The sequence below is a fragment of the Entelurus aequoreus genome, linkage group LG24 (genome assembly GCF_033978785.1).
Source record: "Entelurus aequoreus isolate RoL-2023_Sb linkage group LG24, RoL_Eaeq_v1.1, whole genome shotgun sequence".
Taxonomy (NCBI): Eukaryota; Metazoa; Chordata; class Actinopteri; order Syngnathiformes; family Syngnathidae; genus Entelurus; species Entelurus aequoreus.
This window is the reverse complement of record NC_084754.1, coordinates 29,558,353-29,585,922: the sequence shown is the minus strand read 5'-3', so window position 1 is coordinate 29,585,922 and position 27,570 is coordinate 29,558,353. Positions and strand designations below refer to the sequence as shown.

Sequence of the window (27,570 nt, the reverse complement as noted above, 5' to 3'; positions counted from 1 at the left end):
AAGGTCGTACAAATATTCAATGTTTACTTAAAAACTAGGAAAATAACATGTATATAATCTTCAATCATCTGTGTCAATAGAAATGTTCACAGTTCAGCCTACAAGAATTCCACTTCGAACTACAGAAATCATGTTGCAATAAATGGTATATGTTTTCTATGTGTTACACACACACACACACACACACACACACACACACACACACACACACACACACACACACACACACACACACACACACGCACACACACACAGACACACCAACTCCAATTTTAGTTAAACGTTCTGCCCCGAGCAAGTGCAAGTTTCCTGGCAGACATTTTAAGCGACGGACACATTGATCCAGACAAGCAGCGACAATGGTAGAAATCCCAGCGTGTAAGTTTCATCACGAAACTTGGTCAAATCTTTGTGAGTAAATATTGTGGATAAAGATATTTTGTTTGTTTTGTAATAAAATTGCTGACTTTGTGAATATATTTTGTATGCCTGTAGAGAGCGATAACTCTACACCTTAGGTTTACTTGTGACACATCACATACATTGTGTGTAATGTTTGGTGTGTGTGAATGTTGTGTAATTTTTGTATGTGTAAACATTTGTAGTTTCTTATGTGAATGTATTTACATTAAATCTTGAGGAAGGAAAATCATTCAAAAAAAGGATCATGAATCCTCAACAAAACTTTGGGAGCTTCTGTTTGTTTCTTCATGCTTTTAACTAGCTGCACACGCTGGAAACGAGTACCGAGGGCAGAATAGTGAATTTATTGACAATGCAGTGTGAAAGCCGATGTGTTTAATTTGCAATCAAGTAAACTAGGTCTCATATAAATATAACCTGTGGACGCACTTTCTGACGAAACATCCACATTTCGATGTCCGGCCCCGAGCCATTGGCCCTCTTCATTATGTAGTTGTATTTACAGGTTTAGAGACACTTTTCTCTCAAGTGCCAACACCGGCAAGAAGTCCTACCCATTAGAATCCATAAACTCCCTTCATCTGTGCATGCATATACTGTAAATACAGAAAATACGGAAATGTAATTCTGCATTGATGGACTTTGATGTGATTACAATCGTTACACTAAATAAGACTATATTTCAGAATTTTGTCATCTAATAGACATGTTTTACACTACAAAAGATCAAATTTATGATTAGATCCGGGTGGGTGGCCCAATTGATGACTTGGCACCGCCCACGAAGCATGGCAGTTTTTTTTATGGCACCGTAACAAAAATACACAAAAAAATGTAAGAACAGAGCTAAAGGCATCATGTTATGAGAATAAGTGGAATGTTAATACTAATAATGAATAAAAACACAAATATGTTTCTTTAATAATATGAATAACGTTTATGTAGCCTCTCTATTAGATTAGCTACCTTAAATGCAGTAGTTGATACAATAGTACTAGCTTGAAAAAATAACATTTTTATATTCCTATTTTTTTGAGTAGCGACGACCAAAGGGTTTCAAATACAAACCCCGTTTCCATATGAGTTGGGAAATTGTGTTAGATGTAAATGGAATACAATGATTTGCAAATCCTTTTCAACCCATATTCAATTGAATGCACTACAAAGACAAGATATTTGATGTTCAAACTCATAAACTTTATTTTTTTTTTGCAAATAATAATTAACTTAGAATTTCATGGCTGCAACACGTGCCAAAGTAGTTGGGAAAGGGCATGTTCACCACTGTGTTACATGGCATTTCCTTTTAACAACACTCAGTAAACGTTTGGAAACTGAGGAGACACATTTTTTAAGCTTCTCAGGTGGAATTCTTTCCCATTCTTGCTTGATGTACAGCTTAAGTTGTTCAACAGTCCGGGGGTCTCCGTTGTGGTATTTAGGCTTCATAATGCGCCACACATTTTCAATGGGAGACAGGTCTGGACTACAGGCAGGCCAGTCTAGTACCCGCACTCTTTTACTATGAAGCCACGTTGTAACACGTGTCTTGGCATTGTCTTGCTGAAATAAGCAGGGGCGTCCATGGTATCATTGCTTGGATGGCAACATATGTTGCTCCAAAACCTGTATGTACCTTTCAGCATTAATGGCGCCTTCACAGATGTGTAAGTTACCCATGTCTTGGGCACTAATACACCCCCATACCATCACAGATGCTGGCTTTTCAACTTTGCGCCTATAGCAATCCGAATGGTTCTTTTCCTCTTTGGTCCGGAGGACACGACGTCCACAGTTTCCAAAAACAATTTGAAATGTGGACTAGTCAGACCACAGAACACTTTTTCACTTTGTATCAGTCCATCTTAGATGAGCTCAGGCCCAGCGAAGCCTACGACGTTTCAGGTTGTTGTTGATAAACGGTTTTTGCCTTGCATAGGAGAGATTTAACTTGCACGTACAGATGTAGCGACCAACTGTAGTTACTGACAGTGGGTTTCTGAAGTGTTCCTGAGCCCATGTGGTGATGTCATTTACACACGGATGTCGCTTGTTGATGCAGTACAGCCTGAGGGATCGAAGGTCACGGGCTTAGCTGCTTACGTGCAGTGATTTCTCCAGATTCTCTGAACCCTTTGATGATATTACGGACCGTAGATGGTGAAATCCCTAAATTCCTTGCAATAGCTGGTTGAGAAAGGTTTTCCTTAAACTGTTCAACAATTTGCTATGGCATTTGTTGACAAAGTGGTGACCCTCGCCCCATCCTTGTTTGTGAATGACTGATCATTTCATGGAATCTAGTTTTATACCCAATCATGGCACCCACCTGTTCCCAATTTGCCTGTTCACCTGTGGGATGTTCCAAATAAGTGTTTGATGAGCATTCCTCAACTTTTCAGTATTTATTGCCACCTTTCCCAACTTCTTTGTCACGTGTTGCTGGCATCCAATTCTAAAGTTAATGATTATTTGCACAAAATTTTTTTTTTATCAGTTTGAACATCAAATATGTTGTCTTTGTAGCATATTCAACTGAATATGGGTTGAAAATGATTTGCAAATCGTTGTATTCCGTTTATATGTACATCTAACACAATTTCCCAACTCATATGGAAACGGGGTTTGTAGTTACTGTCTGACTACAACCATAATGAGTTGTGACTGTGATGTGGAGCAATTCCAACATTGTGTTTATGGTAAATTACTGTGGTCCTTCAGACAGAAAGTGAATCGTTCAACCCACTGACATGATGAAATAATTAGTTTTATGATGATGAAAATGGCACAAAGTAAAGGTGCTGCTCTGAATCCTCTCAAAATCTCACCATCTTCTCTCTTCAAAGCTTTCTTTTTCTTGTACCTTTTTATCTCTCTACAAACCCCACCCATTGGTTAATTGTCTTACTCATTTCATTAATGAAAGACTGACTGTTTTATTGTCTTGGCACGTCACAGAAACCTGGATGTTACAGTGGCTGCTGAAGTGTCCATATTGATAAGGCTTTGTGGCTGTGTGTGTATGAGTAAGGCAGTGTGGTTTATATCGTCGCAGAGCTGGCTTATATTGATAACAAGCCCATGCCGCCTTGTCTTTTTTTGGAATGCAATGGGTCACCAGGCAATGACAGAGACATAGTGTGCTTGATACACACACAGACACACACAGTGTGTACCGTTGATGAGGATAGTATCATACAGTGCAATGAGAGTAGCATGCAGTCATATTGATAAGGACTGCAGATTATTGCACAGTGACCAGGAGGGGTATTTAACTAGGATTGGGTTTGTCATAGGCCTCATGATATCCCATTTTACTTTATTTTATACCGATGTACACACTGTGTTTTACTAAGCTGACTTCTTGACAGAGAATGTTTAAAATCGTAGCAATTGTGAATAACTACATTTGATCAGCAATGTAGCTCAGCATGAGCATATCAAGGGAAACACATTATACGTGTATTTACAATGGACTTTCTCATGCCAAAGTAACTATTAACTACGAACAGGAAGATATGGCTCCATATAGACCATGAAAGCAATGTGATAAAATTTGTTGAGCCTTAATAACTAGCAAACTAATGCTGGTGTCAGGCTTGTTTATAAGCCAATATCTTTGTTGGCCCACTGAGGTCAAATCCTTGCACAGTTTCACAATAAGGGTCAATGGAGCTGGTCAGGCTGATAAGACTTCCATGTGGTGAGGCAGGCTGGACACTGATGGAGTGCTGAGATAAGGAGGGTCACAGTGGACAAACACGACCCACAGGAAGATAGGAGACTAGCTGGACAGACACTGGACTTTAGACCCAGCAGCAAGCAGGTTGGACCATCTGAGGAGTTGTGTTTGGGTCGGCGCTTGACCTGAAACAAATATCTGATGCAGGCATACTGTAACTTATTATGATTTTACTGTGAATTATATATATATATATATATTTTTTTACAGCGTTGTATTATAAAGCCAGAACCCGACTGCCTCAACAACTTCTGAGGAAGTTTAGCTAACGTGAGTAGTTTTACTAAAGTGACGTTCACACATTGCTGGTTGAGATAGCAGTTCATGGTGGCTCTGCAATTCATCGTGCTCTGCCAAAGACCATGTTAACACCAAACAAAAAACCTTAGCACTGCGGGCACCTGACAAAAAAATTAAACATGTTACATTATCGTTGCGCGGCCTCGTCGGTTTAAAATTGGTTGTGTTCAAAACACTTTTTGACTTGCAAAGAACAACAACTTCTGTATTTGCATGTTGATACTGTAACACCGCCGTAACCCGCCAGTCATATTTTACGCCTGGACTTTTACGATATGAACACAGTAAAACTACACAAAGATGACGGAGTTAAACACAGAGTCATCACAGGCTCATCATGGGTGGGGGACTCCAGCGTCCTCTCAGGAAAAACGTGTTGAGAAAGGTAGAACGTAGTACAAACAACTACAGTACTTTTTTGAAGTAATGTAATAAAAATGTACAGCATTTATCTTGAAGAGTGAACTTTTACGATGTCTCCTTTGAGCTGCTTTTTGGTCAAAGACACCGTCACCAGCTTCTTCATATTTTCATGGATAAATGATCCCTTGTTGGATATTGTTTTAACCTCCATGGCTAGTGTTGTTTACTACTTGTGCCTTAGTATGGTGCAGACTAGCAGTGCTACGCTCCAACTGAGTCACCAGTCGGCTACAAGCTTGGCCATGTTTTCTTTTTTTTTTAATTCAATGGATATCATCTGCTTCTTCTTCTCAGCAGTGTCTTTCACACTCGGTTTCTCTGTTCCAATGGTTGGAAAACAAAGTTCAGTCGATCTCTTACTATAAGCTAATTCTAGCGATGTCCTTACGAGGTTTGACATTCGCTACGCCAACTTGCAGCGAGGATGCTTGTAACTCAAATGTTGCTCACAACTTAAACCATAACAATTATCTCAAAACACTTGTAAGTTGGTGCACTTGTAAGTCGAGGTACAATCGTATTTAGGGTTGTTTTACTGCGTGTAAACATGTAAAAAAATATGTTTTGTGCAGCAGTAAGAAAAGTAGGACTGCTTACACGTATCCGGTATGTAAGAGTACCGTAATTTCCGGACTATAAGCCGCACCTGACTATAAGCCGCACCAGCTAAATTTAAGGGAAAATACAGATTGCTCCATATATAAGCCGCACCCGACTATAAGCCGCAGGGTTTTGATGTGTAATTACCGTAGTATATAGGGGTTCCTGTTACCACGGAGGGGATTGTCGGGACAGAGATGACTGTTTGGGAGCGCAAAGCGTCCCATTTATTAACAATAAATCTTTCAATCATTCAATCAAACTTTCACATCTTTGACATGGCGAACAGCATTCGTGCAGAGTACAAATAATACAACGGTGCAAAATAATACAAAGTGCTCGCCTGTACGTTATCAAAATAACCAGCCTACCGGTATACGAAAAGTCAATCTTTAATCATTGTGTCATCGTCTTCCTCCTGCGTACTAAAACCACCGAAATCCTCTTCGTCGGTGTCGGAGAAGAACAGGCCGTAAATAAGCCGCACCCTTGTATAAGCCGCAGGGACCAGAACTAGGGGAAAAGTAGCGGCTTATAGTCCGGAAATTACGGTAAATATTACGGTCAAACCGTTTGGGTTTCAAAGCACTCGATTCTACTTCTAAATGTTAAATTGCATTGTCAGTGTACGGTTCTTAGAAGCAATTTACGATTAAATGAAATATAATGGGGAAAAAATAACTTCAGTCTAAAGACGCCTTCTAAGAAGCAAAACATGTTTTTAACTATAGTGTAATGTAACTCACCATTTTTGTTGCATTACAACATGACTTCTTCTTCAACCAAGCTTCTGTGCCCCCTCTCATACCTGCACCAACACCTCTAGCTCCACCCCCTCACCAACTGTGGGAAAGACATTTTATCAGCGTCTGTCCGTTGTTCTCTGGTGGGGATAGATACAGAGAAGATAGATGAGTGTTTTGACATGGAGAGTGTTAGACAAACACTCTTATCAGGCTCACCACTTTAGACCGACCCCCTGAAACAGTGTCCTGAACCATGGATGACAAAAAGGGGCAAGAGTATAGGGGGAGGAAGATGAGACAATTTTTGTATTTGTTTTTTATCCCTAAAAGGTGAATATCCATAATGAGAGGTTTCCTCCTTAACCACGATATGCTCACCCTGCAGCAATCACCAGTGTTGCTCATGCTTGTTCACAAATAATCACATGTGCTAAGACCTCTCCTGACTGCACAGCAACACTTTTCTTGCAGCCCAAGCTCTCTTTTGTTTTTTTGGCTCCCCAGCTATCTATCTCCCGCTGGACTGTAGCAGGCTCAAACCACAGCTGTCACTGCCATCCTTCTACAGTTATCACATAGAGGAACTACACAAAAAGAATCCGCTGAACTGAGCCATGACTGGAAGTGCTCAAATTATATCATACGCCCTCTGCTGTTGAGCTACTGACTGCTTAGCCTGTGGTCTTTAGGTTTCGGTCTAAAAGGTTCGGGTCAAGTTCAAGTCAAATGCAGACTTTGTTTCCCCTCAAACTCCATTTAAATCAAGCTACACTCTGACTTGGAAATTATTAATTTTAAATTGTTTTTTGGTGATTTATATAAAAAAATGCAAAAAACATGGAATATGACAAAACCTCTACCTACTTTTTGTATGTCAATTGAAAGAACACACATGTAAGAATAATATATTAATGCGTCCATGGCAAAATACAATGGCAATATATAAACGGGACACAATGATTGGACGGACTGCAATGGGGAAAACTGGACCACTCAACTTTATAAGCTCATGGTCAATAAGCATACAGCACATACTGTAGTGACAAAGATCTTCACAGTACACTACCTATTATAAACACTAGCAACAGAACAAGTGGCTGACTGAGTTGAATGATGCCTAACTATTAATCAATCAATCAATCAATCAATCAATGTTTGTTTTATATAGCCCTAAATCACAAGTGTCTCAAAGGGCTGCACAAGCCACAACATCCTCGGCTCGGATCCCACATCAGGGCAAGAAAAAAACTCAACCCAATGGGATTACAATGAGAAACCTTGGAGGGGACCGCAGATGTGGGGACCCACCCTGGGCGACCGGTGCAATGGATTAATGGAATTTGTGTATGACGATTTATATACCGACCATGGCCATCTATGTCAAGATATTAGAAAGTCTTAAAACACAACTTTCGGTTTATAAGGCCTTAAAAGCCTTAAATTGTCCATAATGTTTGGAATGTTATAACGAGAGGCATAAAATGTAATATGGGACTGAGCCAGTGAAACTTCTCTATCCTTATTTGTATTTTTTTAATCCGCAATTGCATTAGTTGCTGCTGAACTATCGGAGGATTCATTAGCTGCCCAATCAGGTGCCTAATGCAAAAACATTAAACGGAATAGTTCCTGCACTAAAACAACGATAATACTAAATTATTTACAACAGGACCTTTTGGGGGCAGCAACTATTCAAGAACTAGAAAGCCACTGGTGGAAGTATGGCGGTTTTACCCCAGATTTCCACTGGACGTCTAACGGCTGCTGAACGGCAACGCCACGGAATGTCTCCACCACTTGCCGTCCACCAAGCCACACTGCGCATTGTTGCGGATCCGTCGTTCAGCGAAATAGGACAAACTTTTACAAGATCTCCCAAATCCGCACGATAAAGGGAGTTGTAGTAGTGGCAACTGCAGGCCCAAAACACGAGAATTGGTTTATCTAAGCAGTTTGCATGTCTAAGAATTGATTAATGCAACCTTTTTGTTCCCCAAATGTGTGCATTCATACAAGTTAAACATATTACATAAAAAACTTTTAAGTAGTCAAATTTGTCTTTTTTTGCTGAGATAAGGTCTTGATTTTTCCATTTGGAGGTCTTAAAAAGCTGTGAATTTGATCTTGAAAAATGTGCAGATACCCTGCTGTATATAGCCTTTGCAGTGTGGGTAGCAACTACTACAGTAACATAGAGATTCATGATATACATAAAAATATGCTGTTAGTACATCAATTTCTAAAATATTGTCTACCTGGCTGATAATACATATCAAACAGTGTACACCACATCTAATGTATACTTTTTTCTAATTCTTTAACAGATGAGCTGGAGTTCGGTGGAGAAGGCAGTGGTAGCAGGGTCGTGGCTCGCCGGGACCTTCATATAGACACAAAGTGGGGGCCCTTTCCTGGGATATTCCAATTAGAAGGCAGCACAGATGATGCGGAGTCAGAGGTGAGGACAAGGACAAACAATTGTTTTTATTACAAACAAAGTTACTCCGAATGTATTCTGGTAATATTTGTCGACTGTCAATTAATGCAATTTAGCAACACAGACCAGTTGATGCCCAGCCAAGTGACCTTATTTCTTATTGTTTTATGTCAAATTGGATTGAAATCCAGGTTGTTTTACCACATAAGGGTTGTTTAGGTTCCACTGTACTTCCATTTAATTGAAAATATTGAACTATGTTTTATAAATGATGGATTGATTCCAAAAAATGCTATGAATTAAGAATAATGTTTCCTGAAATCTTGGTTTTGCTGCACATTTGTAGACGAACACCCAAGTTATAGACAGATTGATGACCTGAAGTGTTTTAATTATAAAAGGTCAAAGGCCAGGGCAAACACAGACCTTATCGCATTAGTGTGACTGTCGTTGGAAATAAAAACACCTGATTGTGTGTGTGTGTGTGTGTGTGTGTGTGTGTGTGTGTGTGTGTGTGTGTGTGTGTGTGTGTGTGTGTGTGTGTGTGTGTGTGTGTGTGTGTGTGTGTGTGTGTGTGTGTGTGTGGGACCGGATGGAGCCCTATCAGAGGTTGTTATTTTATCAAGTGTCAGTCCATCTAATCATATGATGCTGATGCTGGGGAAGGCTTCCTTGTCCAGAGTGCTTGCTGTGACACACACTGACACACACTTGCACAAAGAAATATCACTTTAAACAGGTCAGTCAGTTTGACCAGTCCATTTTTTGATTGAGGCTACATGTAGATGACAAGCGGTCCTTTACCTCTCCCTTCCTTTCCTCCCTTCCATCGCCAGACATCCGCCTGTCTTTTATCTCCACATGGCGCCATCCTCCTGGACAGCAAACCCCAGTGATTGATTTCTGTTTGATAGTCTCTCATTTCTAAGATTGTGAATATAATCAGTCAGCATGCAGAAAAAGTGTGTGTCTAAGCAAGCAACCACTTGATCACACGCTCATTCACGCTCACGCCCTTCCACTGTCCGTACTGTCCTGTTTGTCCTAAAGTTTGTCGCTACTCTTTTAAAAGCTTTGCATTCAAGCAGAAAGCATTTAATTCTCACGTTTAATACCAGTGTGCTCTCCTCTACTTTATTTTATGCCCACCGTCTATCGTCTCCTTCCCTGCTATCTATGGACCGAAGGAGTGAGGAGTCGGCCGCTTGGTATCTATTGGAGATAGTGGTCTTAATCTCACATTCCTCCTGTTTCTCCCCGTCACACTATATCCTCCCCTTTTCTGGCCATCCTTCCATCCCACCCTGGGTCAAAAGGAGTCAGGCTATCCTCCAAACTTACTTGGAAAAGAGTTGTGCTTATACGATCACACTTGTTCAATTAGTTACAATGGAACTTCCTAAAATGATCTCAAGCCAGTGTCACTGCCTTAATAGATCCAAATTAGGATGGCTAGTTTAAAATGTAGGACATTTTGCCAACATTTTTTAATGTTTTGTTTAGGGCTGTCAAAAATTAAGTCATGTAAATGGTAAATGGTAAATGGGTTATACTTATATAGCGCTTTTCTACCTTCAAGGTACTCAAAGCGCTTTGACACTATTTCCACATTCACCCATTCACACACACATTCACACACTGATGGCGGGAGCTGCCATGCAAGGCCCTAACCACGACCCATCAGGAGCAAGGGTGAAGTGTCTTGCTCAAGGACACAACGGACGTGACGAGGTTGGTAGAAGGTGGGGATTGAACCAGGAACCCTCAGGTTGCTGGCACGGCCACTCTCCCAACTGCGCCACACCGTCCCCATTATTCACAAAAAATGATCGCATTAATCATGTATACACAGATTATTCACGCAATTTATTTTGACTATTCATGCTTCATTGCCTTAACCATGGATGGTTACCAAATTGTGTAGTCTTTTTTTTAAGTTAATTTAAATCATACAAGCAAGTATGAACCTTTAGATTAATTGTAATTAATCCTAATTTAAAATTCTGATTAATCTGATGAAAAATACAAACGAAACTTTATACTCCCAAATTTGTTTTAAGAATATGTAAGATTTTTTCTTTTTCGCTCAATATTCATACTTTGCTTGTATCTTTGAAATTGTTTTTCTTTGTCCTCTCATTTTATATTGTGAATTATTGTTACTTTTCTCACTTCTGTTACATACTAAGTCTCGCCCCCCTCTCACCGCCCACCCACATCCCATCTCAGGAAGAGATTGGCACAACCCAGACAGTGATGGCCCTTCCGGCATTGCCCTTCCTCTCTCAACTTATCCCTCAATAAATTTACCATAGACTGTATTTGGTGCAGAGAGATAACCGGTAATATCAGTTAGGTAGGATGCCTACTTAGCAACAACACCCAAACAGGGATTTTGTGTGTACAGAAATATATTAAAAGTTCAAGTGAAGATGCTGCACCCAGGTACATATAAAATTTTTTTCTATCTAAAAAATATTAAAATGTATGGACTTGTGGATGTGGATATGTGCAGCTACAGTATCATGGAGGTACTGTAGCTCTGTCAATGCAGAGAAACAGATCTCCTTTATTAGATTAGCAATGTGTTAACTGGCCTGTGTCATATGGAAATACTTCCATTTGCATCTTTTAAAAAAGAGTTGTAAAACCATTTATCTATTTAAACATTTTCTAGCTGATATGGCCGTCGAAGTTTACAACAGCGTTGTGACAATGTTTACTGATGGACTGATCACATGGCTGCTGATTCCTCTCGTTTTTGGTTGAATGAACAACCAGGTCCTCCACAGCTAACCTCCCATGGCAACCCCACAGTGAGCTCATCAGTGCTGCTCATCTGATTGGATCACATAGAACAAATCTGATATTAGATCGCCTCTTGTTTGATTGGATCTTGCTTTAATTAACTGATAGTACAAATGCATGTCATTGGACCAAAGTTGGAGGTTTGTTTTGAAATTGCATGTGAGTGATCTCAAAGTGACGGGGAGTAACTGATGATGCAAGTTTCTACACGGGATTTATGTCATCTTTGTGTCTTCCCAGTGGACTGATGCCCAAAACAAAATCCCAGCACACTACTCAATGTAGAGACCCCCCATTTACAACATCATTCCTATTGTTCTGCCTCCTTCAGTGCTTCCCAGAGGCTCACACCACCCCAATCCTGTCTTTCTTGGAAAGGCAGCCTGAAGGCACGATCCTAGAAGAAGCAGAGTAGTGGAGTTCAAAGCGTTATCACACGCGAACGTCTTTTCATCATGTTTTAGAAACAAGCGTTTGCACTAATCCCCAAATAATCTCTCCAGGAGAACTTGGGCGATAAGGCGCGCCACCCACGGCTTTTCAAACACTTTTGGGGTAGTCTCTTCCCACTCTCTATCTCTTCTTCACTCTACCTCCTTTCCTTTTCTCATCCCTCCATTTTCCCACCATCACTTCCTCAAAGACAAGTGAAGGTGAACACCTACTTAACCGCCCACAAGCGGTCGTCTTTATTTCTCACTCTTTTTTTGTCATTTTCTGAGCCAATTTGTTTACATCCTGATTTCCATCTTTGCGTTTATCGGAATTTATCAGCAGTTATTCCTCTTCAGCCATCCCTCTTCCCCGCCCTTCATATTAGAATGTTAATTAAAATGATGCTTCTTCATAAGAAGACAAATCGATGTTTACGGTGCGACACTTTATGTTATGCCCTCAGGTACAAGCTAGATGCGCCACTTTCAGTGCATAGAGCAGGGAAATTCAACTAAAATGTTTTGGTGGCCACATTTCCAGAAAGCTAAGGATTAGTTTTACAGTATATAGCGCTTTTTCTAGTGACTCAAAGTACATGACACTGAGAAGTTGAACCCATAATTCTTTCAGTCCACATTCACACTTTGATGGTGGTAAGCTACATTTGTAGCCACAGCTGCCCTATGGTAGACTTGACAGAAGTGTGACTGCCAATGTGCGCCTACTGCTTCTCTGACCGCCACCAAACAATAATTCACATTCATACACCAGTGTGGACTGCACTGGAGGCAAGGTGGGTGAAGGGTCTTGCACAAGAACACAAGGGCATTGACTAGGGGCCAAAGAGATGTATTGTTATTTTCAATGGGTATTTACAAACCCTACAGAACGTATGGCTGAAGTTGGATTCGTCCCAGAAACACTCCAGTTTCTAAACGGCCGCTCCACCCCATTTTCCATTATTATCTTACATTTTAGATTGGAATAGAATGTTGATTTCTAAAAACAACTACATATCCTCCTCAGTGATTATTAGCTCCTTCTACTTTCACCTGTCTTAAAACTTCATATTGACATTAGCTGATGTTCAGGCGACAGAAGTGACTATAACCCTGATAGGAAACAAGGCAATGATCAGAAAACAGGGGAGAATCTGAAGAAGATCAAATCACTGCTACTGATAGCAGGCAGCCAGGTAGGAGAACTCACCATAGAGGAAGGAAGGAATGGTCCAATGCAACAAAACATTTAAAGGTGCCCTATGTAATAATGTGGCCACGGTCAAAATTATGTAGTCCCCTCCCCCTCTCTCTGACTGAGGTTGCCAGATACGCAGCCAGTCCAGCTCGATCGACTAGGCTACTCCAAAGAACTTCAAACTTCCACTGCCTCTTACTAGGGGTTGAGGTGCTGGGACTATAATAGCCGAATAGACAAGCGTTTTGTCAATAACAAATCTCTAACCAACACATTTTACACAGAAATTAGGCTATTTTCAGGAAGAAATACGTCATGCTTGCGTACAATATCACAACAAATGGCAACCATATGGTTATACCATATGGAAAACAAAGACTAAAACAAACTACAACCAACGCAAACAATGGTTGTGCTGGTGAAAATGAGTAGAGCATGCTTAGCAGCCTAATGTATGCCCAAAACTAAAAAGGAGCCTTTTTACCAAGGTATGCCTATAGACTACACGAATGAGAAATTATTTTATCATGTGATTTGGCTGTCTCCATACGTTTCACATTGCCATGATGACAGCCGTGCTAATATTGGAACCCATTTCCTCAGCGTGTCAGCATATTGAGATTGAAATAGGCACTGACAGTACCCGTATCCACATAGGTTTTATTTGTCGAAGATATATTTTGCCCTGTCAGTTCGAATACACATCGACATACAGGCTAACGGGCGTATATTTCCTCCGTTAGACTATATGTGGATGTGTCATTCGTCGCACGAACATACTAGCTTTGTTCGCTCGCCTGTGCATCGGTTGGGGACATCTCTGCGCCGCTGACCCGTCTCCGCTTGGGATGGTCTCCTGCTCGCCCCACTATGGACTGGACTCTCACTATTATGTTAGATCCACTTTGGACTGGACTTTCACAACATTATGTCAGACCCACTCGACGTCCATTTTCCTTGCCCCTATGTGGGCGCTGAACCGCGGATGTCGTTGTGGCTTGTGCAGCCCTTTGAGACACTTGTGATTTAAGGCTATTTAAATAAACATTGATTGATTGATTGATTGATTGTTAGACAAGATCATAGACTTTATTGGACAATATTGTTTACATACAAAATGTCCATTTCCATTTATTACAAGTAATAAGAAAACGTAAATGCCTGACTTACCTATCAAGGAGGAAATAGGCAAGTTTGGCATCAGATGAAAAAATCTTCTACGCCTTTAATCGTCTCCATCTTTCAAAAACATCCCCGATACAAATCCTCGTTTTGTTCCTGGCTTTGTCATGAATAAGTTAAGAATCGTAACGACGCCTTTTAGATTTAACAAGGTCCGACATGTTTAGTAACTTTACCAGTGGCAGTAGCTCGACGAAGAGGGCGGTGCGTAACTGGCAACCTTCATGTGACACACTCACAGACTTTCTTATTGGTCAAACGGTGGAGGGCGGGACATCGAAATGAAAACAATATCAAGATTTCGGGGCTGTAAATATAATTTTGAAATGAGCATATCTCGGCTGAACTACTGTTATCAGCTATAGAAGTATTCGAAAAGAACATGATTTATTAATGCCTTTTGACATATCAGGGCCATTTAATGATGACTTGACATGAAATTATTACATATGACTTCTTTAAGGCTGTGCTTACACTGGACACCAAATCTTTTTTTCCCCCTGAAAAGCCACAGATCAGATATTTTTTGGCCATTCTCAACGCTTCAAATTTGCATCAGATTTTGGCCACATCAAAAGGTAGTCTGAATTTGTTTGGAATCTAATCTTTTCAAATGTGAATGCAGTCTAAATGACAATGCGACATGTTTTCTACTTTTACGTCATCTTTCGTCACGCTACATCGTTCATGTGCACAAACCGGTCACTTTCCTTTTTGCAATCTGCCTACTTCCTCTACACAACAGCCACGTCACTAACCCACTAACACGCTGATCTGTGGCGTCCATGTTTTCTCGTGCACTAGCAGGGCTGTACAGAGGGGAGCCCCGCTCCTCGTTCACACACTCAGTCTTCCAACACGGAAGAAACAAGGTCTTAGTTGGAGGAACTGGTCAATAAAAGACGTTTTTTTCACCACCTTAAAACTTGACACAAACTGCACTGCGCCTGTAACTACGAGGGTCGGCGGGAATATTGAACAATAAATCAATGACTGAAGTGACAAACTTGCCATCCAAACAATACCGTGTTTGTTGACAAGAACATACAGGCATGGAAGCACATTCAATCTATTTAGTAAGCAGTGATAACATAAACCAGTGAAGGACTGCACATGCAAGTGATGACGAGGCCACGTTGGGGCCACATTGGGGGCTCTGTGTGTTTAGATTGAAGTCTGATAAAGATCACATCTTACTTGTAAACTAAACATCCATCCATCCATCCATTTTCTACCGCTTATTCTCTTCGGGGGCGCTGGAGCCTATCTCAGCTACAATCGGGCGGAAGGCGGGGTACACCCTGGACAAGTCGCCACCTCATCGCAGGGCGTAAACTAAACAGTCAGCTGCAAAAAATATCAGATTAAAAAAAAATCTGATTTGGTCCACTTTGGCCTGCAGTGTAAACGTAGTCGAAGACAAAAAAAAATGTGAGAGAAGGAATTCTGGGAGAAATGTAAAAAGGGAGGTTAGTGCAGTGACTGACTGGTATCTGCATCTTTCTGTCATCTCCTCCAGTTTCTGATTAGTGGGGGATGAAGTGAAGCTGTGGCAAAGCCGGTCCCCGCATCTTCTATCTCTGCGCCTGTTCAGGAGCATGCTCTCCAAGATGAGGAAAAAGCTGGGCTTCATTTTCCAAGCGCTTATCCTAGGCCCTGATTTATGAATAACACACGTATATTTTCACTCTTAATTTGCCTGTCGCTAATCGAACCTGATTCTAGTTTGTCTATGGGATAGTTTTACGAAGTATGCAGGATATGGTCAAACAAAAATGTTGAAGGAATTAAAATTGTGGGTGCTGCGCGGGTGGGTTTGTGTGTGTTTCTATGAGAGAAGCGGAAGAGAGTCGGTTTCTGATTTTTATCTACCTTCCTTTCTTCTTTGTATTTTTTTGAGGATTCACACAGTGACCTCTTTGTTTGGGACAGTGAGCACACCCATGCAACCCCCTGAACAGGGAAAGGGACTATTTCCTGTAGCCAAGAGATGGAAGGAGAAAAGAGATAGAAGAGAGAGCGATATGACAGAGATAGAGAGGCTGGTGGACAGAAAAGGGAACAAATGGGAGTCTGAGAGAGGGAGAGAACGAAAAAAGAAGTGAGTGTACACGGAAGAGGTCTTCACGGGACGGACAGTGAAAGAGGAGATGGGAGGAAGTGGGTAAATCAGGTGATTGAGTGAATGGTTTTGTGAGAGAGTGAATGAATGAACAATGGTTGAAAAGGTCTGCAGCTTATTAGAGTCCCAGTTTGACCACCTCGAAATATAACAAACTGATAAGGCTGGGATAGGAATTAAGGAACATTTCCATCTGCAGGTAAATTTTCACGAGTGTACTGTATACCAAAATATCCAGTGACTGAAGACATTAATAATAAAACATTTCAGGTGAAATTGTGTCCCCGACTTCAGATGTGTAACAGGATAAGATATTCAATTCCAATTTAAAGAAGGCCAATCCATGAGAATTTATTCAAGCCAAGATCCAGGACATCATAATCTATTGAATGTATTACAATGACTCTTGAACTTTAGTGAGTAAGGCCTGAGTGTGATAGATGCCAGCTAGTGTGGCTGTGCAGTGGTACGTTGTGTAAACCTCACTAGCTAACACCATAAGAGCTGTGCTGGATAATGAGCTCATTATCTTGCACTGCTAGATTTGACTAGAAAATGGATGGATCTATATTATATACATGTATGACATCTATATCAGTGCACAAACTTCAGAACTATAAATGATTGTGTGTGTGTGTGTGTGTGTGTGTGTGTTTGTGTGTGTATACAGTATATGTGTTTATTTAGGTATGTACTGTATGTATATATGTGTATCTATATATGTATATGTTTATATACGTATGTGTAAATTATTTGTATGTGTATACAGTTCTGAAGTTAGTGCACTGATATAGATATCAAATATATGTGTAATGTCATTAAATAAGCTTCTTATTAATTTGATATCGAAATCACTACACTAACTTCAGTTGTTTTTCATTATTATTTATTCCAACTCTGTGAGCTGTGTTAGAGTAATCTGTGATCACGTTTAGATAGCTGTTGTTCACGTTATCCGCGATCACAATGATTTATGTCTACACGTTTATTTACTACCAAATTGATGAGGGACGTGTAAGAATACAGTACAACCTTCAGTAAAAGGCCTACTGAAACCCACTACTACCGACCACGCAGTCTGATAGTTTATATATCAATGATGAAATCTTAACATTGCAACACATGCCAATATGGCCGGGTTAACTTATAAAGTGCAATTTTAAATTTCCCGTGAAACTTCCGGTTAAAAACGTTTGGGTATGATGACGTTTGCGCGTGACGTCAATGGTTGAAAAGGAAGTATTCGGACACATTGTATCCCAATACAAACAGCTCTGTTTTCATCGCAAAATTCCACAGTATTCTGAACATCTGTGTTGGTGAATCTTTTGCAATTTGTTTAATTAACAATGGAGACTGCAAAGAAGAAAGCTGTAGGTGGGATCGGTGTATTAGCGGCTGGCTGCAGCAACACAACCAGGAGGACTTTGACTTGGATAGCAGACGCGCTACCGTGACTACAGCTTTGGCTTCCAAACATTTGATCGCTTGCCCGTACGTGCGTGTCGCTATGTGCATGTCACGTACGTAACTTTGGGGAAATATATGTTTCTTGCCGACTCTGATGGCGGCCGGGGTGTCGTTGAAAGCTACAACGCGCGCCGCTGTCCTCACCTTGACTTCCTCCGTCTCCGGGCCACCGACCGCATCGATAATCGGGTGAAGTCCTTCATCGCGCCGTCGATCACTGGAACGCAGGTGAGCACGGGTGTTGATGAGCAGATGAGAGCTGGCGTAGTTGCAGTTAAAGGCCTACTGAAACCCACTACTACCGACCACTCAGTCTGATAGTTTATATATCAATGATGAAATCTTAACAGTGCAACACATGCCAATACGGCCGGGTTAACTTATAAAGTGCAATTTTAAATTTCCCGCTAAACTTCCGGTTGAAAAGGCTTTGGATGATGATGTATGCGCGTGACGTAGCCAGTGAAACAGAAGTATCCGTACCCCATTGAAAACAATACAAAATAGCTCTGTTTTCATCTCATAATTCCACAGTATTCTGGACATCTGTGTTGGTGAATCTTTTGCAATTTGTTTAATGAACAATGGAGACTGCAAAGAAGAAAGTTGTAGGTGGGATCGGTGTATTAGCGGCTGGCTGTAGCAACACAACAAGGAGGACTTACTTGGATAGCAGACGCGCTAGCTGACACTATCCGCCAACCGCATCTGTGATCGGGTGAAGTCCTTCGTCGCGCCGTCGATCGCTGGAACGCAGGTGAGCACGGGTGTTGATGAGCAGATGAGGGCTGGCTGGCATAGGTGGAGCGCTAATGTTTTTATCATAGCTCTGTGTGGTCCGGTTGCTAAGTTGCTAAGTTAGCTTCAGCGTCGTTAGCAACAGCATTGTTAAGCTTTGCCAGGCTGAGAATTATTAACCGTGTAGTTACATGTACATGGTTTAATAGTATTGTTGATCTTCTGTCTATCCTTCCAGTCAGGGATTTATTTATTTTGTTTCTATCTGCATTTAAGCCAGATGCTATCACGTTAGTTTAGTAGCTAAAGAGCTTCGCCGATGTATTGTCGTGGAGATAAAAGTCACTGTGAATGTCCATTTCGCGTTCTCGACTCTCATTTTCAAGAGGATATAGTATCCGAGGTGGTTTAAAATACAAATCCGTGATCCACAATAGAAAAAGGAGAGAGGGTGGAATCCAATGAGCCAGCTTGTACCTAAGTTACAGTCAGAGCGAAAAAAGATATGTCTTGCACTGCATTCTAGTCCGTCACCCTAACGTTCCTCATCCACGAATCTTTCATCCTCGCTCAAATTAAAGGGGTAATCGTCGCTTTCTCGGTCCGAATCGCTCTAGCTGCGTTGAAAACAATAGGAAAATATGAGGAGGCGAACAACTGACTACGTCACGCTACTTCCGGTAGGGGCAAGGCTTTTTTTTATCAGAGACCAAAAGTTGCGAACTTTATCGTCGTTGTTCTATACTAAATCTTTTCAGCAAAAATATGGCAATATCGCGAAATGATCAAGTATGACACATAGAATGGATCTGCTATCCCCGTTTAAATAAAAAAAAATTCATTTCAGCAGGCCTTTAAGCACGATGCTATCACGTTAGCTCCGTAGCTAAAGTGCTTCGCCGATGTATTGTCGTGGAGATAAAAGTCACTGTGAATGTCCATTTCGCGTTCTCGACTCTCATTTTCAAGAGGATATAATATCCGAGGTGGTTTAAAATACAAATCCGTGATCCACAATAGAAAAAGGAGAAAGTGTGGAATCCAATGAGCCAGCTTGTACCTAAGTTACGGTCAGAGCGGAAAAAAGATACGTCCTGCACTGCACTCTAGTCCTTCACTCTCACGTACCTCATCCACAAATCTTTCATCCTGGCTCAAATTAATGGGGTAATCGTCGCTTTCTCGTCCGAATCGCTCTCGCTGCTGGTGTAAACAATGGGGAAATGTGAGGAGCCTTTCAACTTGGGACGTCACGCTACTTCCGGTACAGGCAAGGTTTTTTTATCAGCGACCAAAATTGCGAACTTTATCGTCGATGTTCTCTACTAAATCCTTTCAGCAAAAATATGGCAATATCGCGAAATGATTAAGTATGACACATAGAATGGATCTGCTATCCCCGTTTAAATAAAAAAATGTCATTTCAGTAGGCCTTTAATCAGTAAAGCCATATTTTTGAGGATAATCACCACGCATACACAAATACACACATTACGACACTTTTTTTGCCACACAGCAGATCATTTATTGTGACGTAACAACAATCATTTGTACAAATTTGTACTGTTTTTTTCCAAATTTGCCCTTTCATTTAATTAATTTGATTATTATAATTGTGTACCAACAAATTGATGGAAAATGTGCTTTGAAATCAGAAGTCAAAGTGAGAAGCAGATGTTTTAATTCAACTAGTGTAGAATTTAGGGGAAAAAGGTTTCAATGTCAGGAAAAAAAAGCTTGTATTGGATGGATGGATAGACTTTATTCATCTCAAAACAGAAATGGAAACATTTTGTTGTTTAAATGTGCTATATAAATAAAGTGGATTGGATTGGACAGGATTGAAATTATGTGGTTGCAGATCAGATACAAATTGCATCAGCTCTGTGCTCTTTTGTTTTTAATGTACCTCTTGTTGTCATGTGTTTGTACACTTATTTTATCAAATAATATTTAGTAACTGCATTCACATGCATAAAAAAAGTTATGTCAGAATTTAAATACATTTAGTAAAACAAATGAGATGCCCTTTTGACGCACAATATTTTCTAGGCTGGCGGGCCACATAAAAGGATGTGGTGGGCCAGTTTGACATCTGTGGCCGAGAGCAAACACTGGTTTATTGAGAAAGTGGTTCTTTTTAATCTAGAAAGGAGCTGAAACATGCACTCTGGAGAAGGCCTCACTCTATTCATTTGTAATTATTATTCCTTCCGGCCGTAAATCGGACCTGTTTCCAGTGAGGGTTAGACTCCGCCAAGGCTGCCCTTTGTCACCGATTCTGTTCATAACTTTTATGGACAGAATATCTAGGCGCAGTCAAGGCCTTGAGGGGATCCGGTTTGGTGGCTGCAGGATTAGGTCTCTGCTTTTTGCAGATAATGTGGTCCTGATGGCTTCATCTGACCAGGATCTTCAGCTCTCACTGGATCGGTTCGCAGCTGAGTGTGAAGTGACTGGGATGAGAATCAGCACCTCCAAGTCCAAGTCCATGGTTCTCGCCCGGAAAAGGGTGGAGTGCCATCTCTGGGTTGGGGAGGAGATCTTGCCCCAAGTGGAGGAGTTCAAGTCTTGTTCACAAGTGAGGGGGGAGTGGATCGTGAGATCGACAGGCGGATCGGTGCATCGATCTGTTGTGTTGAAGAAGGAGCTGAGCCGGAAGGCAAAGCTCTCAATTTACCAGTCGCTCTACATTCCCATCCTCACCTATGGTCATGAGCTTTGGAGCGAAAGGACAAGATCACGGGTACAAGCGGCTGAAATGAGTTTCCTCCGCCGGGTGGCGGGTCTCTCCCTTAGAGATAGGGTGAGAAGTTTTGTCTTTCGGGAGGAACTCGAAGTAAAGTTGCTGCTCCTCCACATCGAGAGAGGCCAGATGGTGTGTTTCGGGCATCTGGTCAGGATGCCACCCGAACGGGAGGTGTTTAGGGCACGTCCCACCGGTAGGACGCCACGGGGAAGACCCGGCTGGCCTGGGAATGCCTCGGGATCCTCCGGAAGGAGCTGGACGAAGTGGCTGGGGAGAGGGAAGTCTGGGCCTCTCTGCTTAGGCTGCTGCCCCCGCGACCCGACCTCGGATAAGCGGAAGATGGATGGATGGATGGATGGATGGATTATTCCTTCCATTAATTATTTTTTAATTAAGTGTTATAAATGTGTTATTACATCTTTCAAGTTATTTCCTTTTTTAATGGAAGGGTTCCATCAGTTCTCTGTGTAAAATCACATTAGCACTGGTCATGTTAGTAAAGGGAGACCTGTGGCAGCAGACTATATAGTAGGCGGTAGGTGTAAGAAGAGGAATATATTATTGGCTTAGTTCGAGGAAAGTTCTCATCTGGTCGACCATCATCTTCACGGCAGTTTGGCTTCCCTCAGAATGAGCGAGCGAGGAGGGGATGGAGAGCGAGGAGGCATTCTGATACTGAACAAGAGAATGGAGGAAGAAAATGAAGAAATGAAATCAGCCTGGCATCATTTGCATTCACGTTTTATCAGCATAGGAGGAGGGTGTTTTGGGGCCAGATAAGGAGAGGGTGTCGTAGGCTGTGCTGGAGGTGGAGGGGGGTTGGTGGAGCCATGTGCGAGCTCGAGTGTGTTTACGAATGTGATATATGAATTGACTTTAGTAAGAGAAGGTGGCTTAGAGTTCAGCCGATGTGTGCGTTAGCGCCGACAAACACATTTGAATGTTCGAGCAGGAAAAGCAAAAACTGTGTGAGTGTGTGTGTGTGTGTGCATGTGTGTGTGTGTGTGTGTGCATGTGTGTGTGTGTGTGTGTGTGTGCATGTGTGTGGTGGGGCTGTGGAAGTGGGGGGTTAATATCAGACCAAATAATTAGATTCGCTATCGTCTCGGCAGCAGCAGTGCGGGGATCAGGCAGATTAAAGCCAGGCTTGAGGCTAGTTAATATTCATGAGGGGACCGGGGTCCGGGCGAGGGGCTTAGACTGCAGCTCAAAGACTCTCCTTTGGCTGATGGGGCTTAAATGCAGCGCTCTCGACCAAGATGGAGCTGAAGCAGGAAGGTCTGACTGATAGATGATGGAGGGCTGGATTGATAGTTCCGATGACAGGGAAGAAAAATTTGAGTACATCTTCATCTCCTTGGGTTTATGGATCATTAGTTAAGACTACGTCGCCTACATTACGACATGGTCGCTAACGTCTAAGCATGCATCTTCCTGTTCCCTTTTCTCCTGCTTTCCTCAGCCATCTTGTCTTGTAGTTATCAGTATGCACCATACTCACATGTACCGCAACATGTAGACAGCTGCAGCTTCCGGTCATGAGACTTTATCAAAGTCAACTTCTTTGCTAGTGTTGCATTGTTTTGCGGGTTTCACGTTCGTAATAAGTGCTTGTTTTGTATTAGCAAAGTTCACAATAATTTATTTTACCATGGAAATGAATGCAGTCCTGCTTGTCCAACACAATAATGTCTTCTGGCTTCCCTGATTAGTGGTCGCCACAGCAACTCATTGGCATTATTTGAACCAAGCACTAACATAGTACATCACTGGAGTTGATGAAACTATGTCGGGAAATTTGCCATTATCAGTGGCAGAGCAGGAAGCGGCTAGAAATACGTTTGCAGTAAAATTCCATATGAAGCACCCTGTTTTTTGTTTTTTATTGACATTTTACATGCGATTCTTCACACACAGGGCATGATCCACATATAGGAAGGGGCAGCCCTGGTTTATAATAAAGGTCAGCTATGAAAAGAGACATTTTGTCCTCTCTTCTATTACAGAAAAATAGTCTGGAATGATAAGAATGTAAGAAAAACACTCTATAAAAATGTAATTGTAAATTCATAGCAAATAGCTGGCTAATAATTGCATTATTTTCACTGTAACATTTACAACGATTTGTTGTGCTACTACAAAAGGACTTTGATTACTACATTTTACTGTGAAATAACAGATGATTGCTGTGAAATATAAGGGTATTGTAACTTTTTCAGCCCTTTGTTGTGATGTTGCAGGAAATTTTAATTACAGGATTTTGCTGTGAAAAAGTACTGTTAATTGCTCTGAATTGTTGGTACATGTTTACAGTGCATTAATCATTTTACAAGAATGATTGCTAACATTCTTGCGTATTGCAGCATTCCACAAAATAATTAAAGAGTTTTTTGGTACGGAATATTCGGCATGAGACAGAAACAGTATGTGGCGGACAGGAAGTATACCTGCTCATCATCAAGCATATGCTATGTGAACAAATACAGTGTAGCAGAGCCTTTGAATAGATGGAGAAACCAGACCTTGAAAATCTCTTCTATCATTAGTTGAACTTCTCGGTGAAATAGGTAAACGACAAAGCATTAGGATAAGATGAAGGCAGTGCATCGTTCAGTAGAGATGGGGAACAAGAAGCTACAGGCTATAACTTTTAATGCTGCCCTTCAGCCAATAAGAAACTTTAAAAGTAATTTACACTGCACTTGTCTGCATCAGTGCACTTTCCTGACAAAGAACATTGTATAATAGAATGTTTCATCTTTTGTGTTGTATTGTTGGATTTTATTTTATTTATTTTTTTGTCGCACGATTACCTGCTAGCGGGTTTTTTATTTTAAAAATCATTAAAGCTGTTGACACAAAAACACATGTTCTTCCCCTAACTATACCGAACATGAACTGAACCGGAAACCGAGGCACGTACTGAACCGTGATCATGACCTACCATTACATCCTAGTATTTCGTAATTGAATTTTACCATACATTTATTTTTAAATCTGTTTTTATCTCTTTACAGCCAATTGTGTAGCTTTAAAGACCTACTGAAACCCACTACTACCGACCACGCAGTCTGATAGTTTATATATCAATGATGAAATCTTAACATTGCAACACATGCCAATACAGCCGGGTTAGATTAGTAAAGTGCAATTTTAAATTTCCCGCGAAATATTCTGCTGAAAACGTCTCGGTATGATGACATTTGTGCGTGACGTCACGGATTGTGCGGACATATTGGGACACCATTGTGGCCAGCTATTAAGTCGTCTGTTTTCATCGCAAAATTCCACAGTATTCTGGACATCTGTGTTGGTGAATCTTTTGCAATTTGTTTAATGAACAATGAAGACAGCAAACAAGAAAGCTGTAGGTGGGATCGGTGTATTAGCGGCTGGCTGCAGCAACACAACCAGGAGGACTTTGAGTTGGATAGCAGACGCGCTACCGTGAGTACGCAGCTTTGGCTTCCAAACATTTGATCGCTTGCCCGTACGTGCGTGCCGCTATGTGCATGTCACGTACGTAACTTTGGGGAAATATATGTGCTGTATGAACTTTACGGAGGTGAACGGTACTTTGGGCTGTGGGATTGAGTGTGTTGTGCGGGTGTTTGAGTTGTATTGGTGGGTTATATGGACGGGAGGGGGGAGGTGTTTGTTATGCGGATTAATTTGTGGCATATTAGATACAAGCCTGGTTGTGTTGTGGCTAATAGAGTATATATATGTCTTGTGTTTATTCATTGTTTTAGTCATTCCCAGCTGAATATCAGGTCCCACCCGCCTCTCACAGCATCTTCCCTATCTGAATCGCTTCCACTGCCCTCTAGTCCTTCACTCTCACTTTCCTCATCCACAAATCTTTCATCCTCGCTCAAATTAATGGGGTAATCGTCGCTTTCTCGGTCCGAATCGCTCTCGCTGCTGGTGGCCATGATTCTAAACAATGTGCAGATGTGAGGAGCTCCACAACCTGTGATGTCACGCTACTTCCGGTACAGGCAAGGCTTTTTTTTATCAGTGACCAAAAGTTGCGAACTTTATCGTCGATGTTCTCTACTAAATCCTTTCAGCAAAAATATGGCAATATCGCAAAATGATCAAGTATGACACATAGAATGGACCTGCTATCCCCGTTTAAATAAGAAAATTTCATTTCAGTAGGCCTTTAAATGTATTTGTGTTTTCTATTGGCATGCCAGTTAGCTCTCCCCGTTGCCCGATCGTGGTGAATTCCTAAGTCTTGGCCATGATGAATTAGTCTGAAACAAATTAGGAGTACTTACGGCTCAGACGGCTCCAGCATTGAGTTACAAATTAAAACAAAAGCAGTCGTATCTTCCCATCAGCTTCAGTTGCCTGTGAAATACAATACACTGCATCCATCTCTACTGGAGAACAGAAAGAAGCTTCTCTCACTCATCTTTCCTAAACAATCTCACACACTAATGTTCATCTTTGTCAGGTGTTTCAACTCAATGCTCTGTTTTTTAATCAAAAAATTTGCATTTATTAACCAAATTTCAAATAATGGTATGTTGCATTCGTTTGAACACTGTCAAGTTAAAATATGTGATATTGTTAACGGAGGAACCTCACCTGGATGAATATGATCCTCATATAACATAGTTTTCTATTCCCGGTCACTATTGGTGTTAGTGTGATGCTTCTCTTGACTGACTTTCCTGTATTCTGCATTGGTAATTATACTGTAGGAGTGCATGTGATGTAAATGGTTAATTGTGTATTTGTTCCCCGTGATGTTGGACTGTTCACCGGTCCAAGATGTTCTCTGCCTCTCCTCCAAAGTCAGCTGGGAAAAGCCCCAGCTTCCCCTTAAAGTGGAATAGGATAAGTGGCGTAGAAACTGAATGGATGAAGGCTGCCCCCAACTGGAAATCAAATTGCACTGCAAATGCCACACATATGTGCTGTTTTATGAATTAATGTGCTCCAACTGACATACTTAGTATCTTATTGAGTGTTATGGTTGTATGAAACAGAAAGTTATTGATATATCAGTGATCATGCCAAGACAGTCACTTCTGAAAATGTATATTTTCTTTTTTATTTGCTATTGCCTTTCATTGCTTCTCCCCATTTGTCTTTCTTTAATCTTGTCGTTCAGGCCTCATGTTCTGCTCTGTCTATGCTTTATGCAGAATTCAAGGTGGGCCTTGGTGTGTGATGACCCAGATTGTTGGATCACCTGTCTTGCTTTGACGACTGACCCATCAGATGCAAACTGTGCGATCTATAGCCAAGGTGAGAGTCACATCAGAGATTTTGTTGGACATACTGTACACTAAGTATACTATAATAATGCTCAACTAGCTGTCTTGAGAAGAACTATATCACAGCTGCGAGATATTTTTGTGCATATTATACACAATATCGCTATCGTCTGGAGATATAAAATACACTTATTGATATACAGTGGTACATTCCCTAAACTTACGAGCACATTTCGTTCCACGATCAAGCTCGTGACTGAAAACAGTTGTATCTCAAATCAGACCCGCCCATTAAAATAAAAGGAAATCAATTATTTTTTTGCTTAGTCTCCAAAAACAGCATCATTTTATCATGTAACATGCCTTTTAAAAATTAAATCTAACTTTTGGATGAGGACTATTGTTCGAAAAGCATTAAAGCATTACTATAAAATGCACTACAAACAACTACAATAGTTTTATGAAATAATTCAATGATATTATTTGCATTTATATAGTATGTCCTAAGGGCTGCTTCGCCGTCGTGTAACAATAGGAACTAGGAAATCACTGTTTATGTTGCACACGGACCTATTTGAGTGACAGACCGGAAAGGTCAGAGTTGACAACAATTGATATGTATGTCTGTGTACCAAAAGGTATGCTCGACCGTCCAGTTTGTACACAGAACAAATTGAAACACGGCAAACGGCGTCTGCAGCGTCCTAATAATTTTATGGATAAATTCTTGTTTGAACGTTTTTGGCTGCATGACGCAGACACTGCCTGCGCCTTTTTGTGTTGCGGACTGACGCTGCAGCAGGTTCTGACTCGCTGTATGGGCTGCTGACCGTTAGGACATGCTTTTAATGGCTTGTTTCTCAGATTCGTTCATCCCCTTCTCCTTCACAATAACTTTCTCAGTTCTGATGGTTGGAGGGCAGGATTGTTTTAATCTCTAAACTTTAAAACATGCACATGAACT

General features: G+C 41.1%; 1 protein-coding gene across 3 annotated transcripts in view; it reads left to right on the top strand.

Annotated features, from left to right (window-relative positions):
- The window catches only part of zfpm1 (zinc finger protein, FOG family member 1), a 221,046-nt gene that overhangs the window by 179,669 nt on the left and 13,807 nt on the right, over positions 1–27,570 (top strand). For all 3 annotated transcript variants that reach the window (XM_062035962.1, XM_062035961.1, XM_062035963.1), the window contains 2 exons: positions 8,559–8,692; positions 26,535–26,637. In XM_062035962.1, the coding sequence (XP_061891946.1) occupies positions 8,559–8,692; positions 26,535–26,637 (237 nt within the window). The remainder of the gene's footprint in view (positions 1–8,558; positions 8,693–26,534; positions 26,638–27,570) is intronic.